Here is a 20,004-nt window from a genome sequence, read left to right as displayed (position 1 = left end):
CAATTTCGTGTTGTCCACCACGTAAAAAACGAGAAAAACGTCTCCGTGAACACGTATCAATAGATTAAGAATAACGTGTACATTTACACGAACTTCCATGAGACCGGGCTGCTCTTTTACCCTTTCAGAATTTCTCTCAAATGGTACTCTGTAGGCTTGTTTGAGACTTATCAGGTTGCGTTTCAGGACACGGTCAATTGTGGAGAGACTCGCACTGTTGATTCCTTCAAAATTCACGTTTTCTTCCTCAAATCGCTGTTGTATTTCACGCAGACGAATGAGATTATTTTGAAGGACCATATTGACAATAATGGTCTCCTGCTGTTGTGAGAACATACCTCTCCTTCCACCGGCATGTGGCAGTCTTTCAATTCTAGCAAATAAAACCTCTTGTTAGAATTGTACAGACAGGCCTAATGCATTGAAATATTACCAAATATGTACAATACATAAAATACTATTATACAAGTATATCACTGCAAGAAAAGGGCCAATTTTTAGAGATGTTACAGTAATTTACTGAGATGTTCCATGATTGTACATACTGTACTGTAAGAGGGGCCACAAATGATAGTCCACTTACCTGTTCTCTTCTCTGAATGTCCTGACAATGGAGGCCACAGAAAACCTGCTTATATTTGGTTGAACACATAGTCCTGCTTCCCTCATACTCATTCCATGAACCAGAACATGGTCTATGATTGTTGCTCTAATTACATTGTAAATGATGGCTCTTGTTCTTCTTCCTCCTCCTCCGTCTCTTCTTCCTCCTCCTCCTCCTCGTCCTCTTCCACTTCCACTTCCTCCTTCTCTCCTGCCCTCCATTCATAGATATATACACTAGATGTCGCCTTGACTACGGCAGTTCATTGGAACGAATGCGTCATCAGAGCCGCCATCTTGGAACAGGGGATTCACTCCTCTTTAATGCATCAGCGTCAATGTAGGCAAAGGTCTAACGGAAATAAAATCACCATAAATCGTCATGAATGCGATTTTCTAGTTTTTGTGGTTCGTTCCAAAGGTCAGACATGTATTTATGATCGAGTCCAGAGAAAAATTAAGCTTTTGATATTAATATAATCTACTTTGTTCAAAATGTAATGCCTAGTGCCTGTAAGCCTAGGTTTATAGTCCCATTCTTCCACTTGATACTGCTTCCACTTAAGCAAACTTAAGATGAACTATCGACTACAAAACAAAGAGACTAATTAATGTGTTACAGTTTTTCTGAATTGCTAAAACACTAAATCCCATTGTAAAAACTAAACTAAACTCTTTTATCAAATCAATCACACTGTTGTCAAAATCTCAAACACTATTCATCTGTTTAGGACACAATTTGCGAATCTGAATCGCCCATTTACCAAAACTCTAAACACATTCTCAAACACAGAACACAACTTTGCAGTGTCATACACTTGTACCCAGAATGGTGCACACAGGCTACAGAAGTTAAACACAACTAACACACTGTTCTCATCCTTTACACACTACCACTCAAAATTGAAAACACATGTGTCCAATCAGTGCACACAATTAAAAAACACTATTTAAGCCTAGTCAAATGCAAATGGCATGAGTTGATCCAACAATGGAGCAGAACAGAGGAAGAGGTGGAAGAAGAGGAAGAAGAGGAAGAGGAGTCTGTGTCAGAGGTGGTGGGCGAGGACAAAGACCAAGCAATCGATCAATAATTTCAAATGACATTCGAGCAACTGTCATAGATCATGTTCTGGTGCATGGCATGACTATGAGGGAGGCAGGGCAACAAGTGCAACCAAACCTAAGCAGGTTCTCAGTGGCTTCTATAATCCAATCTGACCTTCAGAGAAGAAAACAGGTAAAGTATACTTGTCTCAGAAAGGGGACAATGAGACATAACTTTTCCATGGTACTGTGTTTTTAAAACATTTACTGAATAAAATGTGTGTGTATGTGTATACTTCTAACTAAATGGGGTTCTTTTTACAGAATTGAAAGACGGCCTCATGAGGGTGGAAGGACACGCATGTTCTCACAACACCAGGAGACACTTATTGTGGATATGGTCCGTCAGAACAATGCAATTCGACTGCATGAAATACAGCAGCGGATTGTAGAAGACAACGTAGATTTCGAGGGAATAAATAGTGTGTCTGTCAACAATTGATCGTCTCCTGCACCGCAACAAGATAAGGATGAAACAAGTTTATCGGGTACCATTTGAGCGAAACAGCGAGAGAGTGAAAGAGCTACGATGTCAATATGTGCAAGTAAGTAAACTCAGTACTAGAAAGTACTGTGTAGTTTGGGAAGCAGCACATGTATACATCTTACTGTGTCATTTATGGAACTAAATGTAGTTTTCACTGTGTACAGAGAATCTTTGAGCTTGACTCAATGGCTATGCCTCATGAATACATTTTCATGGATGAAGCTGGATTCAATCTAGCCAAAAGGAGAAGAAGAGGTCGCAACGTGATAGGTCAACGTGCCATTATTGAACTGCCTGGCCAGCGTTTTGGAAATGTAACCATCTGTGCTGCCATCAGCAGCTATGGGGTTCTCAACAGTCATGTTACTGTTGGGTCATACAACAGGATGGTCTACGGGGTGCTCTGCTCGAGCAGAGGGAGCGCGAGCAGGCGGAGCGTCCCATGTATGTTGTCATTTGGGACAATGTGAGCTTTCACCGTGGTCCGAGAATACGCGACTGGTTTCAAAATGAGCAGCATTTTATTAATGTTTTTCTTCCACCATACTCTCCCTTCTTAAACCCTATCGAGGAGTTTTTCTCGGCATGGAGATGGAAAGTGTATGACCCTTACACACAGGAGAACCTAATTCAAGCAATGACTGGAGCATGTGGCGACATCAGCGTGGAATCTTGCCAGGGCTGGATTCGGCATGCTAAAGGATTCTTTCCCCCGTTGCCTTGCAAGGGAGAACATAGCATGTGACGTGGATGAAGTCCTGTGGCCTCACCCAGCAGAGAGGCGTGATCCTGAGGCAGAATAAATGCTGTAAACATGTCTTATTTATTTTTTTCTTTACATTACTTTTGTTTCTCTTTTCTGCTGCAGTTTTTTAAAAGCTTTATTTTATTTCTTTTTGTTTAAATCTGAGTACAAGAATAAAATTATTCCCGCTATCCCACAGTGTTTTGCATATTTATGTAGTGTGTAATGGTTGCTAAGTTGTGTTTGCACATTAGCTGGTTTTGTGTGGTTTTTGACAGTAGTGAGTGATTTTGATTAAAGTTAAAATGGTTTTGGGTCAAATGTTTGGTTTTGCAAGAGGAGTCCGAGGTTTTGTGAATGTAGCTTGAAAATTGGGTTTTGTGTTCACAGTTTAGAGAAAAGGAGAGCAGGTTTCAAGAAATGTGTCTTAGCAATTCAGAAAAACTGTAATACAAAAAATATTTATTATGATCGGCTCACAGATCTGAGTCCAAATGGAAACTTCACCCTTCTGAACTAAGAGTTTCTGCTTCAAAGTGAAGTTTAAACAGACTGAAATGTCCAGGCTCACTCCTCCACTATTTATTTCTGTCTGTATTTATGCGTTAAATATAATTTTAACGGGAACTGAGGTCCAGATCCTGCAGCCGCTGGACGGTCTCTGTTTCCCCGCTGTAGCTTCTCTCCGTCCGCCTGCCGCCGGCAAACTTAGTGGAACTTTCCGCCGATATCGACATACAGGTCGTCCTGGACTGCGTGTAAGATCCTCCCGATCACCACTCTGTCTTTGGCCGGTCCGATCTGGATCAGCGGGGACCGGCGCAGCAGCGAGGTGAAGCTGTGTTTTTGCCCGGGGGAAGAGACGCTGCGGCCGGCCACGGAGCTCTCCGCCTCCCACTGCCGCCGGAGCTCAGATTGCTGGTCGAAGGCAGCATATATATATCATAAAACACATCACGTCACCTGTTAAGTGTTATCCCTTGCTGTTTGTTCTTTTCATTTCCTCTATCAAACATCAATAAGCAACACAAAAGTCCGGCATCTTTAGCGTTGATCTGAATGCGGGAAAACTTCGGACCCCTGTTCCAAGATGGTGGCGGTTTTGACGTATGCTTAGAACCTCAAGGCGACATCTAGTGTATATATCTATGCCCTCCATTGTGAAAATCACACATGCCATTTGGATTTGACATGGCTTTATATCCTGATTACTGATTAGGTGCAATACATTACTGATTTGAAACAGGTGTGTTCAATTTTGAGTGCTTGTGTGTTACCGATGACAACAGTGTGTTGCTTGTGTTTCACTTTTGGGGGCTGTGTTGTGCCATTTTGAGTTGAAGTGCACCACAATGCTACATGTGCTTTATGAATGACAATGTGTTTACAGTTTTGCACAAAGAGTGATTCCGATTTGCTAGTTGTGTCTAACCACATGAGAAGTGTTTAAAGTTCTGCAAACTGTGTGATTCAATCAATAAAGTGGTTTGTACACTTGCAACTTTGGTTTTGCAAATGGATTTTAGTGTTTTAGCAATTCAGAAATACTGTAAAGAAAAGATCATCAGCAATCAGTGCATCTCTACCAACGAGCGCCCACTGGTCTGGTGGATGTCCTCCAGAAAGTCGTTTGTGCCTTTCGCGGCGGAAAATTGTAGTTGCAAATGTTTTTAAATATTGCCGTACATTTCTGTCATCCCATACCTGAATATGCTCTGTAATACAGCCTGGTATAACATTAACCCTTTGATTCACCCTGAGTGTGCTTAAAAAGTATAATCTCTGCTGTAAATGAGAACATCTCTGCTGCAAATGTAAATCATCTCTGCTGTAAATGAGAACACACACTTTCAACTCATTCCAGCCACATGAATGCCAAGGTACATATAGGAGCAGACCTGATTGATTGGCTCATCATTTATGACCACTGATGTTCTGTCTTACAGCATACTGTAAAAAACTATTCCTACAATTATTGTTGTACAAGATAAAAACTTGATCTTTTAGTTTAGATTTTTTTTCCTTAAATGATCCAAACTTTTGGCTTGGATTTAGCTCCATACTAGACGAGCAGTTGAAAACAAGACGTAACGCCAGGGACACACAGTCCGCAAAGTGCTGTGTAGATTTGTGACCGATCGGGCGCCTGGCTGTTCACTTCAGACGTGCATTTCTCTGCGCCAGTCACACAGCGATCCTGCTCCTCTCCATTCTACAGAAAGTTTCTCTCTCTCGCTCCCTCCCTGTATTGTTACAGAGTTATAATTGCAATGCTTAGTTGTGCCACAAGGAGGTGCCTCCCTTTTTGCAGGCTTCTCTCCTCGGACCAACACACACAAGAGAGACTTCCATAACGAGTTGACCAGATGCATTCTGGCCTCATCTTACCTGTAAATCATGCCAGTGGAATAAGATATGCTGTCCCTGAGTGAAACATGGTTTATCCGAAGGAAATCCTCCAGATTTTTTAGCTGAGCAGCTGCGCGAACCTCTTTCAGGCGCTGAAACTCTGCTAACTGGCTACTGCGCTGCTGCTTTTCTTCCTGCTCCAGTGCTTGCTCTGACAAGAAACAGCTCAGTCCACTGTGCACACTCTCACTCATGGATGACAGGGAAAGTATCTTGCCTCCAGACAAGCCATTTCCACTGCTGATGCTGCTGCTTCGACATATCCCACTGCTGTCTCGACTCCCAGGTGGCACCCCTCCACTGCCCCCAGGCTTGGGCATCTAGAAGTGGATGACAAAACAAAATCTGGAGTCACAATCAAACAGATGTGTGATAGTGCCAGGACTATACGCTGCATGAAAAGTGGGATTTCCAAATTTCCCTAATTTTCGGCAGTTAATGACAATTTACAGACTGTGAACGTTGCGTTCGTCTGTGCCACATATTGTCGGAAACGAACCATAACGTATGTGGAGAGCTCCCGCGGAGGTCCGAATGGCTCTAATTAGCATATGAATAGCAGCAACACCGCACCTGGCTGGAATTTCCTTACTCAGTATTGGATGAAATCACTACTTTTAAACAAGAAAAGTCACTCCTGATTGGTTGGCAGGTATGTCATGGGTTAGGCTATTGGTCACCCTGGGCCATTAGAATAATAATAATAATAATAATAATAATAATAATAATAATAATAACAACAATAATTATATATACATACATATACATATATATATGTATGTATATATGCCTACTGTGTGTGTGTGTATATATATATATATATATATATATATATTTATTTTTTTCATATATGCTGTGTTGCATATTCATGTCATTGTTATCCTAAGGAAAATAATTTGCCAGGAATGTGCTGTTTATTATACACAAACGCAATCAGAAAAAAACTATGTACAAAGCATAGGAGACACACAGCACACACAACAGTTATTCGCAGTCAAGTGACGTAAAAAAAAAAATGGCGGTCAGCGGAATGCTAACAGGAGGTGATGGCCAGGTAGCAACAAAATGGCGCCATAGATGGCTCGAGTTCTGAAGCCAAGCTTACCCCCTTGGAAATACTCCCATACTTTGGAAGCTTTTGCTCTAACTCTCGGACTCATCTCCCTCCACTATTTTTCAAATCAAAGCAGTGAAGGTGGGGGTAGGGGGCGGGGCAGAGTGATAGAGAAGACAAAGAGGAGCAGATTAACCAGCAGGGTGCGAACAGCGCACACACTGGTGTGGAGGTGAATTACAGTGAGTTTTAATGGGATACTGGGAAAGCTTAATAACAATAGGACAATTGAAGTCTAGATTATGAGGCCATTTCAGCAGAGCCAACAGCTTCATATGCCATGGACATGTGAATATAGTGCTGAATTTGCCAGTATTTTAAGAAGACAAATGTTGGGACTTTGTCATGCAATGACAAAGCTGATATGCTTTATGTGAAGCACAGTGTTTTGGTGTCAGCAGAAAGACTTCTCTTAAAAAAAACTGTAAAGTTGTGCCTCTGTCTCCATTCCACCAGACAATCTTGGATGAGCAACAGGGGCGTCGGACTGGGGGTAAAACCGATACTGATTACCAGGGCCCAAGGGGAGAGAGGGCCCTTGAAAAGTCTGTAATATATTTTATTTCACCTGGATATTTTAATTTCCTAATTAAATTTCATAATGCATGTCAGATGAAATGTAAAGTTAGTGTATTGGCTGAATAACTTAGTTGATTGACTGACTAGATTTTGTATACAAAAAAGACTATCTAAGGTCTCAACCACCCCTTGCTAATGCGCCAAATGGTTTAGTCCATCTGCAGCCATTTGTTTACGTTAGCTAGTTCAGTTGAGCGTCTGGTGGAGCGCAAACTTCTGCTGTAGAAATGTCTTTCTCAAAGAAAGCCAAATCATGCTACCAAAAAAGAAAGGAAAGACAGGAGAAGGAGAGAAAACAAAATGAGGGAAAAAAAAAAGGTGAGCACAAACTAAAAAACAAAATCCATGGTGCTAAACTGCTTGAATATCTCCGTGACTGTTAGTGCTAAAAACAAACTGAGACAACCCATATTAAGAGCAGAACATACACTTTCAAATGATAATTTGGTTATACATGTAATCTGAGGTAAAGGCTAAATAAATAAACTACACTAGCAATGCTGTTTGCATATAACACACCATTATAATAGCCTAATTTAAAACATGTTTAATTTTAAATTAATTGGCTATAATGTCTATAATTAGCAATAATAGGCTAATCAGTGTCATAGGTAGCTTGGTAGCTCATCGGTAGATACATATCATGTCAACATTATAGTTATGTTACTAAATGCCGATTTAGTAGAAGCAGATGTTAACATTGTAAACACATGGCCCTCAGTTTCAGAAACTGTCACAGCAGGGAACAACAGACCCCTCAGCCTTCTTTTTGGATTTGAAACAAGGGAAGCTTATATCAAAATTAAAGCAAACCATGTTTAGCCATTTTGACTGAAAGGTGTTAACTAACATCTTAGTGTTTTTTATTATATTAGGTTACAATTAGGATAAGAGGTTAATATCAGATGTATCCTTCATAGAGAAAGATGACAGAGAACATCTGATTGAGGATGATGATGCGAGTGAAGACAGCAGGGAGCTCTGAGCACAGTGTGGAAATGAGAGATGAGGAACTGGAAAGTAGGCAGAGCAGTGTACACCAGTTTTTGCCAGAGGATCCAGGACTATGGCCAGATAAATTAAAACAGCTAGGCCTACAGATTCATGTGTACAGAGGCCCGATTATTATTATTTATTTTATTTTTTTTGGGGAGGGGTGTTGAGGAACATGGGGGCCCATCAGGACTGCCTATGCATAGGGCCCAGGGTCTGGTGCTACGCCACTGATGAGCAAGACCAAAGAAAGGTCACTGTAGTCATGCCACTATGCACAGTGGTTGAGCTCTAGGAGACTGTGAATGAATCATGGAATGCACATTTTACCTTTGTGGCAAAGCCTGATTAAAACTAATTGTTGAAATAAATTATTTTCTTTTTTATTATCTTTTTTACATAATATTGGTCATTGCTAATGACATACACAGTAATTAATCTAGCATGCTTTTATTAAATAAATCAGTTCAAGCTAACATTTAAGAGTCTACAATAAAAAGATCTATTTTAAGAGATTAAGTTAATACCTTTTAGAAAAATGTCACTTGGGGTAAAACTCCCCCTGCTGCTACCCTGATTTGCATTTGTATAGCTCACAGCATTTTCATTTACATGTTAAAGCCTCCCCTAGAATTAGTGGGAGGGAGGACCTGGGGGGACAACTGCCAAGCAAGGCCCACGTCAATTTCCGACAATTCACAGCAGTTTTCGGTGTTGCCTGTAAATTGCCGTGTGCAGTCGTAAACCTGAAGTTCCACGAAAATCTACAGTGCCGCTTACTGACGAAAATCCCACTTTTCATGCGGTGATAAATACCAACTGTTCCTCTGCTGATCTGAATGGGTTGGTCACTCATCAGGTTAATCTTAACACTCCTCTCAACTGTTCCCACTGCCATGTGCATCGTGGCTTGTAACATAAGCACAGCTGTTTTATGGTCTCTGCTCCTTCTCTGCTGTCTGCATTATTGAAGTATAAACACTGAATAATTTATGGGTGAGTGAAGTATGTGAAGCTTCGCTGTTTTGTCTGTGTGGAGGAAAAAATGATTATGCACACAATGCTGTGTAGGAAAGAGAGCAAGATTTATACTGCTGACATGCATAGGTAGACATCTGTGGAATTGTGGCATGCATGAGGATAGTTTGTGGAGAAGTAGCAATGTTGGTTAAGGGTGGAATTGAAAGACAAGAACTTTTGACAGCAGGGATGTACTTGGAGAAAATTCAGCTCTGGACTTTGGGATGGAGTGGCCTTTCATGAGAGCCCGTGAAAAGCAAACATATTTTTTGGAATTAATTTTAATAGTAATAATAAACTACATAATGTAATACAGAAATAATAACCAATACAGCCTTAGTGGTATAAAGATAATCTGATGTTGCTAAAGATCTTCAACTCAGGATGTTTTGACATTTTCTCTTTTCTCTGTGATCATAACTACAGAGGGAAGGCCAATCAGATTTAACAAATCGTGAAGCAGTCCAAGCTGGGAAGGGCCGTTTGGCTGTTGGAACCCCCCTCTAAATTGACAGTATTACAGCCCAAACACACCGGGCGTATATAGCAGCGTAGCGCAGCTACTTTTATTTCGGCGCCCATGATCTATTTCGACCTCACTCAGACCATCACCATGGTCTTACCTTGAATGATGCAATCCTTCAACCTATCCTTGAGACATTATGTCAACACAGTCATGTGACTGACCTTAGGAGGCTTGGCCTCCGTCCATAAGAGCACCCAGGTGGCCACACCTCTTGCTTTTTGCTTTACTCGCCTCATCCCAGACCAGGTAAGTTAAGACGCAACATTTGGGACTAAGCTGTTGTCAATCTATCACTTTTGTGCAGGTGCCTTGTGTCCCTGAGGATTGTGTGTGGTGTTTTCCCTTTTTTGCATTTCATAACAGAGAGTCATTGCATGGTTTGTCTTAACCTTTTCTTTATTTTACTAGCGCCAGTTACTGTGGCTTGCAGTTTTGGGTAAGTGCTGTGTGTAAGTGCTTGTACTGTTTGTTCAGGTTGTTTTTTCTCTACAGGAGTAAAAACCTTTAATTGATTTGAGTTCATTCCCTCGGTGTCCGCAGTGAGTGGGGTTTGTTAACCCCCCCTCGTGCGTTCACGCACATTGTATGGGGGAGGTGTGTTTTTTGCTTACTGATTTTTTTCTGTTGGAATTAAAGCTGTTAACCTGTGAGCCCCATTTTCCCTGTGGGTGCATCAGGTCGACTTGTTTGAGTTTTTTCTTTCTCTGTTTTTTTAAGATACATTGGGAATTTGAGTTTCTCATATAATGACACTGCTAAGTTGGCAGCTAGCCTACTTAGTTAATTAAAACATACTGTGTGTATTGCCCTTAGCCCCTGTTCGCAGTGTTTGGGTACCTGATTTCCTCCCCCCCTTTTTTGCCGTTGAGAAGTGTGTTGCATTTCTTTTCTGCTTTACTTTTAAGTAGTAGGCCAGTTTTGGGGAGCACCCTTGTTATTTGTTACCCTTGTTTTTCCAGCTCACCTAGCTGTTGAGCTATGATATTTGTTTGTTTTTTTTGTTCACAAAAACTACGTTCGCATGGCGTCACACTCATGCCGTTTTTGCAGGGGTGGTCATGGATACCTGTGATGGTCATTGTGAATGCCCCTCTTGTTTGGGTGTGGCACATTTATTGGAGGACATTAAGAACCCCTGTGCAGCTGCACTGGAGCTGCCTGTGGAGGAGCACATCCTGAGAGCCAGACGTGCAGAGAAATCTGTTCAGGCTTCGGCAGAGCAGCCTTCACTGGATGACGTGGGACACGTTTCTAGGAAACGCTCCCGGAAACGCAGACGTAGACAGGGGTGGGGCTCGGGTACACAACATGTTCCCCAACGTTCTCATAGCCTGGTTCGGTCCACAAGGGTTCTGGGTGACCAGTGTCAACAACTGGACTCTCAGTCACAGATCCTGGCTACCATATGTGGTTTTTCTGATAGGTTAGGTAAGATTGAGCGTTCTGTGGCAAGAACCGCGTCCCCAGGACCCTCGAGGGATTCCTCCCTTGACGAGTTGCCCTCCTATCAGCGGGATGATGGTGATCACCCTGACGCCCTCTCCCTTTATGCCTTGGCCTCCCCTTTTGGGAGTGGTGGGCGGGCTGAGGATGCAGCTGAGTCTGATCAGTTTGACTCCTTGCGGTTTGGTGGGCTGTCCACTTTGACAAACACGGGTGACAGTGAGCCCTCACCCATGGATATTACCTCCAAGGTCATGAGTGAAGCAAGAATTGTGCAGGTCTTGATGTCCCAACTGTGCCTCCTGCTCCAGTGAATGGAGTGTGGGCAGGTATCTCCCAGTCTCAGCAATCGGTGTTGGTTCCTGTGGCTGGGGATTATTTGCAGATGCTCAGAAGGGCGTGGAGCGCCCCTAGTGGGGCCCCTCAATTCAATGCAGGCTGCTGGAGATTGACTAAAGTACAATATGCTCCTGGCACTGGTATGGGGGATATGCCTCCCGTTGAACGGGAAATAGCGGCATTGACGTCTCTGGTTCCGGAGCGTGTGACGGTTACTACAGTGCCTTGCGAAAGTATTCGGCCCCCTTGAACGTTTCGACCTTTTGCCACATTTCAGGCCTCAAACATAAAGATATAAAACTGTAATTTTTTGTGAAGAATCAACAACAAGTGGGTCCCAATTATGAAGTGGAACGAAATTCATTGGCTATTTCAAACTTTTTTAACAAATAAAAAACTGAAAAAGTGGGCGTGCAAAATTATTCAGCCCCTTTACTTTCAGTGCAGCAAACTCTCTCCAGAAGTTCAGTGAGGATCTCTGAATGATCCAATGTTGACCTAAATGACTAATGATGATAAATAGAATCCAGCTGTGTGTAATCAAGTCTCCGTATAAATGCACCTGCTCTGTGATAGTCTCAGAGGTCCGTTTAAAGCGCAGAGAGCATCATGAAGAACAAGGAACACACCAGGCAGGTCCGAGATACTGTTGGGAGAAGTTTAAAGCCGGATTGGATACAAAAAGATTTCCCAAGCTTTAAACATCCCGCAGAGCACTGTGCAAGCGATAATATTGAAATGGAAGGAGTATCAGACCACTACAAATCTACGAAGACCCGGCCGTCCCTCTAAACTTTCAGCTCATACAATGAGAAGACTGATCAGAGATGCATCCAAGAGGCCCATGATCACTCTGGATGAACTGCAGAGATCTACAGCTGAGCTGGGAGACTCTGTCCATAGGACAACAATCAGTCGTATACTGCACAAATCTGGCCTTTATGGAAGAGTGGCAAGAAGAAAGCCATTTCTTAAAGATATCCATAAAAGTGTCGTTTAAAGTTTGCCAAAAGCCACCTGGGAGACACACCAAACATGTGGAAGAAGGTGCTGTGGTCAGATGAAACCAAAATCGAACTTTTTGGCAACAATGCAAAACGCGTTATGTTACGCGTAAAGCCAACACAGCTCATCACCCTGAACACACCATCCCCACTGTCAAACATGGTGGTGGCAGCATCATGGTTTGGGCCTGCTTTTCTTCAGCAGGGACAGGGAAGATGGTTAAAATTGATGGTAAGATGGATGGAGCCAAATACAGGACCATTCTGGAAGAAAACCTGATGGAGTCTGCAAAAGACCTGAGACTGGGACGGAGATTTGTCTTCCAACAAGACAATGATCCAAAACATAAAGTAAAATCTACAATGGAATGGTTCACAAATAAACATATCCAGGTGTTAGAATGGCCAAGTCAAAGTCCAGACCTGAATCCAATCGAGAATCTGTGGAAAGAACGTAAAACTGCTGTTCACAAACGCTCTCCATCCAACCTCACTGAGCTCCGAGCTGTTTTGCAAGGAGGAATGGGCAAAAATGTCAGTCTCTCGATGTGCAAAACTGATAGAGACATACCCCAAGCGAATTTACAGCTGTAATCGCAGCAAAAGGTGGCGGCTACAAAGTATTAACTTAAGGGGGCTGAATAATTTTGCACGCCCAATATTTCAGTTTTTTATTTGTTTAAAAGGTTTGAAATATCCAATAAATTTCGTTCCACTTCATGATTGTGTCCCACTTGTTGTTGATTCTTCACAAAAAATTACAGTTTTATATCTTTATGTTTGAGGCCTGAAATGTGGCAAAAGGTCGAAAAGTTCAAGGGGGCCGAATACTTTCGCAAGGCACTGTACGTGCTGTTCGGTTAAAGAGTGCGATAAGACTGACCGTCTGGTGTGTCGGACCTACAATGCAGCCACACGAGCGGCTTGTTCTGGTAATACGCTTGCCATTTTATTGGCGGCCCTTAGTAAGACTGCCAATCCCGATGACAGGGATACCATGAATCTCATAGATTCCATCCTTGTTACCCATTCTCAGCTAACGAGAGATTGATTCTTCTGCAGAAGGATGCAATCATGAAAGTCGATCCCAGCGAACAGCTGGCTTTTATTCCACATATTTCCTCGTTCCGAATAAGGATGGTGGGTTGCGCCCCATCTTGGACCTAAGGCAAATGCTGAACACGAATCAGGTCTAAGAAGCCATAGAAAAAGGAGAGTGGTTCACCTCCATAGATCTGAAAGATGCGTACTTTCACGTGCCCATCTGCCCAGACCACTGGCCTTTCCTTCAGTTTGCCTTCCAGGGACAAGCGTACTAGTTCAAGGTCCTGCCATTTGGCCTGTCCCTCTCACCAAGGGTGTTTCCCCGGGTGGTAGGGGCCACCTTGTCTTCTCTTCTACTGTCAGGGATAAAAGTCCTTCCTTATTTGGACAACTGGCTGATTTGTGCTCCGTCTCCCAGCCAACACTTGTCTCACACGTCCAGTCCCTGGGTTTCACGGAGAATGTGAAGAAAAGCAACCTCGAGCCAAGGCAGCAAGCAGTCTTTGTGGGTCTTTGCCTGAATTACATCACAATGTCGGCATCTCTCACTGCTCAGAGGGTGCTGTCCATCCTGACCCTCCTGGACCGATTCCAGCTGGGCAGGCAGGTGGAGTTGGTTCAGTTTCAGAGGCTGCTGGGCATGATTTCGGCTGCAGTGGCTGTTGTTCCCTTGGGCCTTCTCAGGGCTTGGCACTGCAGAGATGGCTGAATGCCTTCAAACTCCACCCAAAGTGGGACAGGCATGTGAAGCTTTGTGTGTCACGTACATGCCTTAAAGCTCTGCGTCAATGGCGGGACCGGGCACTTTTACTCCAAGGAGTCCCCCTCAGGAACATTCCTTCACGGCGGGCTGTGGTGACGACGGATGCCTGACCGGGAACCCCCTTGGGGGATGGGGGGCAGCACACATCAATGTTTTGGAGTTAAGGGCGGTTCACCTTTCTCTGAAAGCTCACCTCCCTTTTATTCTGGTGAGAACAGACAGTTCCTCCACTGTGTATCACGTAAATCCCCATGGAGGCACAAGGTCTCTGAGCTGCCTCCAGGTTGCACAGGAACTCCTGTTTTGGGCTTTCTGGCATCTGGCTTTGCTAAGGGCGATTTACATTCCGGGAGTTGTGACCCAGGCAGCGGACCTCCTGTCCAGGACTGGTCCTCCCCCAGGAGAGTGGAGACTCCATCCAGAAGTTGTAGCCCTCCTATGGACTGTTTGCATCAGCGGAGACTACCCACTGCAGGATGTGGTTCTCCCTGCTGGGTCAGGGAGGTCCCCTGGGTCTGGATGTACTCTCGAACCTGCTTCCCCAGGTTCTCAATAGGCCATACAAGGTGCTGTTGATAGCTCCTCTATGGCCAAGGAGGCATTGGTTTCCGGCGCTCCTTCGCTTGGTTTACGCTTTCTCAGGCGGAGGGTCAGATATAGCACCCGAAGCCAGCCATCTTGTAGCTCTTGGCCCCTTCTTAGTCCCTCTCCCAGGGGCTAGATGAGGCGGTCCTGCACACTATAGGTAATGCCAGGGCTCCCTCCACTCGTTCTAACTATGTCCAGAAGTGGAGGGTGTGTTCGGGATGGTGTGGCAGTAGGCAGGAGGATCCAGCCACTTGCTCCATCCAACTTGTTCTCCACTTCCTTCAGTCGCTTCTGGACTCGGGGAGGGCTGCTAGCACCATTAAGGTGTACACTTCTGCTGTATCCCTCTTCCATGAGGCTGTGGGTGGGTGGTGTTACAGTGGGGAGACATCCCTTGGTGTCCCAATTCAATAAAGGGGCGTGTAGACTGCATCTGCGTCCGGCCTCTGACATATGTAGCAATTGTAAGTCGCTTTGGATGAAAGCGTCAGCTAAATGACATGTAACTGAAATAGTATTTTATCTTAAATAACAAAAAATTTAAGATTAAAGAATTGCTTGTGTATTGCCAAAGTCCAATTTAAATCATTTATTGAATTTATTTAGTTTTTTAAAGATTTTTTGGGCTTTTCCGCCTTTATTTGATAGGACAGCTAGGTGAGAAAAGGGGAAAACATGCAGGAAATCGTCACAGGTCTACCTGATCTACCCACTGAGCAAACCTGGACACTATTTATTGAAAACTTATTTATTTTTTCACCAGTCATTGGCTGTTAAACGACAAAAATGAAGAAGCACTAGATGGCAGAAGGGGTATTTTACAACAACATTGAATGCACCACAACCTTATGAGCTGAACTCAAACACCCATTAAGTCCTGTCTCTGTATCTTTTCTGACAGCAGCAGTGTCCATGCTGTTTCACAGTGCAGCTAATCACAAATTCAGGGATATGGAGGGAGTTTGGATGTAAACATTTAGCTCGATACTTCATCACACCTAAAATAAAAAGTAAACAAACAGGTACACAACAAGTATGTTGGTGGATGTGTGGAAACCGATGCAAACCACACACACATTTTTGGCAATGTAATAGACTACACACATTTTGGGAAAATGTACATGCATGTTACAATTAAGGATGTTCTGGGATATGCAATGCCTGGAATGTAAAGTCATATACATTGGAAATATAAATGATTGCATCATGGGTAATGATAGATATTTAGCCAAGATACTATTGATCACAAGTAAAAAAACAATTACAAGAAACTGGCACAAGATTGAACCCCCAACTATAAAACAATGGTTAGAAATTAGGGACTGTTCGTTATTTATTTCAGGGGCCACTGGAGGACTTTGGGGACCTTTAGCCAAAAAAGACATGACCCTCCCCTCGCCATTAATAGTTTTTCTATGACCCTCCCTCCAAAACGATTTGAAAAAAAAGGAATGACCCTCCCCCAACAACTTATTGATACCTTCTGTACTGGTTTGCACTTTGCAAATATATACAGGTTACCATTGTTTTTTTTACAGCCATGACATACTTGACTAAACTCTGCATTCTCATCTGACGCATCCCACTCCTCTGTTATGGTGTGGGGGCCATTTCAGTAGATTTACTCACTAACGTTGTTGTGGAAACACAATAAGCATGGAAACTAAATGCACACTTCCTGCATTACTGCATTACTTCAAATACTAAGTTACTCCTCTAGTAAACTAGCATTCACATGAAATAAAACAATAAAATATTGAGACCATTCAGCAAGGCACTCTGGGTAACATTCAATACACAAACTGGTTGCTATGGACTCGTCACTAGGCTTCCTCCACTTCGCTGTTTAAACAAAGTGGAATAAACGCAAGGCCAAATCTTTTTTACTAAAGCAGTATATGAAATCAGATGTATTACCTACCACCATTTAGTCGTTTTGTGTTATTTAAGATATTTATAAAATATCTGATCATGCCAGACGTAATTATTCCACTCATAGGCGTCGATTTCAATGAGGACGGTGGGTACGCGTACCTACCAGATTTCGTCATGAGTAATTTTGTACCCACCACTTTTTTGAAAACCTCCATAAAAAAGTCGATAACACATCATTCTTGAGCGACAGATGCCAAAAAATCCACAACAATCTCTATCACCACAGGGCAGGCACACACACACACACACACACACACACACACACACACACACACACACACACACACACACAGCCACTCTGCTGCTGCGCTGGCTGCATGCTTCTCTGTTCACAACACTGCATGTCGGGACATTCTGCTTAACGTGACAAAACTTAACGTGGTTTAATGTACCTCAACAACAATCAATGATCACCAAATTTATCATGGCCATATCTTAATCGTAATGAATTAACACTTAAGCCTGTCAAAATAACTAAACTGAAATCCAATGATTATCTCACATTAGCGTTTTCTTCTTCATTGTCAAAAAATCTAACCAGTAATTTTTTTGATCAGTTTTCAGTGGTTATGAGGAGCAATATGAGAGAGAAATTTGGTAATCATTGATCATTGTTTACGTACTGTCAGGGTCCCACCGTCACCAGCACTCACCCCTCCCACTCACACCTGCACTTCATCAGGCCACTGATCACTCACACCTGCACCTCATCAGGCCACGTCATCAGTCCACCACCTTTATCTGCAGCACAGGCTCATTCACTCTTTGTCTGGTCTATTTGCCACATGACACATTGACTCCCTCATGTTGTCTGTTGGATTTCTGTAAATAAAGCTACGCTTCACTTACCACCAGTCTGACTCCTGTACAATCTGTGACACGTACATTAAACCACTTTTTTTATTCATTAGTAAGCTACAAGACAGCGTCTTTCAAACAAGACCTTCGAGAAAGAGAAAAAAAATGAATGGGTCATTGTACCCAGCACTTCTGGAAATGTGCTTCCAAATGCATCTTTGTCCCCAGCACATTTCAAACCAAACTGAGCCCATGATTCCACTCATTTTTTAAACAATGCAATTATCTGTTTCAGCCAGCAGGGGGGCAGCTCCCCCTGCCCCACAGCAACTCATGGGTCACACCCATCTGGTAGCAGGGGCCGAGACTACATGGAAAAATATGCACCAAATAAGCCACTTTGAAATTTTGCTGTTTCATGAATACAAAAGTTGGGTGACCCCCCTCTGGACTGAAAAATGTTGGATGACCCTCCCCAATTTTCCTCCGGTGGTCCATTCCATAAATACCGAACGGTCCCTTATAGAAGAAATTGACACTATGGAAAAAATGACTTCCAGCTAGGAGTAAGATAAATGTTTTCATTATAAATGGAAGAAAATTATGATTTATGGCTGTGGAAATATACCTAATTTGATAGTGGAAACTTGTAGCCATGACTGTTTGTTAGTTTTCTTTAGTATGACTGTTTATTTCTATATATATATATATATATATAAATAACTCTGGATTGAACAAAAGGTTTACTTATTTAGTTTACTTAAATGTTTAGCTGTCAGCATTTTAACTATGTTCAAGCCAGCTAATGTCACATGCTGTTTAACTAGCATCACCACCTAATAATAATTAATGAATTACATTCATAGAGCTCTTTATCATAGACACTCAAAGTGCTTCGGGGGGGGGGAGGACTATTCTCTAACACCACCAATGTGTAGCACCCACCTGGGTTACGACGCCAGACGCTCACCACACAGCTTGGTAGAGAGGGATGGGAACATATTTTTAGTGGTAAAACCGGAGCACCCGGAGAAAACCCACGCAGACACGGGGAGAACATGCAAACTCCACACAGAAAGGCCCCGGATGACCAGGGTTCGAACCTGGTACCTTCTTGCTGTGAGGCCACAGTGCTAACAATTGGGCAACCTACGTTGTTTCAAATGTTTTATCTTAACCTGATGTAATCTTTACACATTTAAATCAAGTTTTTACTCATTCACAAGTAGCAATTATTAGGAGCTGCTATGGCTCAGGTCTTTGGCAGTTGTCTAGCACGGAAGGTCGGTGGTTCTATCCCTTGCCCTGCCTGGGCAAGACACCGAACCCTGAAATACTCCTGCTGCTGCGGAATGATCAAATCGTATGAACTTTTTGTAAAGTCTTAGGAGAAAAATTTTCAGAGGAAAAACATCTTGTTCATTATTGGTTTCTGTGTGATTTCAAAACATTTCTGTGAGATTCAATTTCCATTTATATTTTTTGCTTTTGTCTTTATAATCATGTACCAGTTTATGCATTCATGTGATATTCCTGCAGCATGCATATCCTGATAGCCCAGCTTGTTCTAAAAAAAGACATTACAATACCATAGCATTACCATACAATTTATATAATTTCTCTCCACTTTCCTAACCTGCAGAAGCACATATCCCCAACTACTCAATAATTTAAGACACTTTTTACATGCTGATGACGAAGATGGAACATATCATCTAGCTACATTCCCTGAGACTGAACAAAATAACAGCTGTGACTCAAGAAAGAGTAGATCAAGACATTTTAGAGAACCAAATCTTCTTGGACCACAAGGATTTTTTACCTTTTCATGGTTCCACATAGTATTTTACACGTGGACATCATATATATGCAACATCAATCCTTTCATCCCATTATAAGTCAATTCATCCTAAACACTATTAGCTACTCACCCGAGTGGTTGGCGTTCGGCCGATGTAGGGGTTCTGGACTACACTGCTCATGATAGAGCTTTGTGATAGCCAGGTAGAGCAGTACTGTATGTCTTTTACTTAGCCTTATGCCTAGCAAAGCAGCTTCTGGATTGCTTTCAAAGTAGTTGGTGGAGGAGTTAATATGACTTTCCACTCCCTCCTACTTGGTCACACGGCACACAAAGAGCCCTATCAGCAACCCTCTCTGCACTGCAGAGGCCAGAAAATAGTCATACAAGTAAATTATTTATCTTGACACTAAAACTAGCATCTGCACTAAAAGCTTGTGATTGTCTGTAACAGCAGAAAGCCTACTAAAAGCCTGTCATCTAGCTTGTTTCATCAGTGATGTATTTCTTTTTAGACTTGTATGTTTAGTTATTAAAGAATAACTACTACTAATAAGTACACGTATTTTCCAACCAATATAATTGTTCCAACCAATATTTCTAACAATCTCAATCTTGCTGCCATAAATGGCAAAGCTCCTCCATCACTTTGTACTTTTATTAAGCAGAAGAATTTACATATACACAATGCATAATAGACATGCTG

The 20,004-nt window shown here is 42.6% G+C and overlaps 1 protein-coding gene across 1 annotated transcript in view; it reads right to left on the bottom strand.

Annotated features, from left to right (window-relative positions):
• The window catches only part of LOC120558632 (voltage-gated potassium channel subunit beta-2-like), a 155,677-nt gene extending 136,109 nt beyond the window's left edge, over positions 1 to 19,568 (bottom strand). The window contains exons 1-2 of the mRNA XM_039799714.1: positions 19,429 to 19,568; positions 5,331 to 5,671 (exon numbers count right to left, since the gene is read on the bottom strand). Coding sequence (XP_039655648.1) covers positions 5,331 to 5,671; positions 19,429 to 19,479 — 392 coding nt within the window. The 5' untranslated portion in view covers positions 19,480 to 19,568. The remainder of the gene's footprint in view (positions 1 to 5,330; positions 5,672 to 19,428) is intronic.
• Positions 19,569 to 20,004: the final 436 nt, after the last annotated feature.

This window comes from Perca fluviatilis, chromosome 5, assembly GCF_010015445.1.
Source record: "Perca fluviatilis chromosome 5, GENO_Pfluv_1.0, whole genome shotgun sequence".
NCBI classification, from domain to species: domain Eukaryota; kingdom Metazoa; phylum Chordata; class Actinopteri; order Perciformes; family Percidae; genus Perca; species Perca fluviatilis.
Note: the sequence above shows the minus strand (reverse complement) of the source record. Positions and strands in the feature narration are given on the sequence as shown.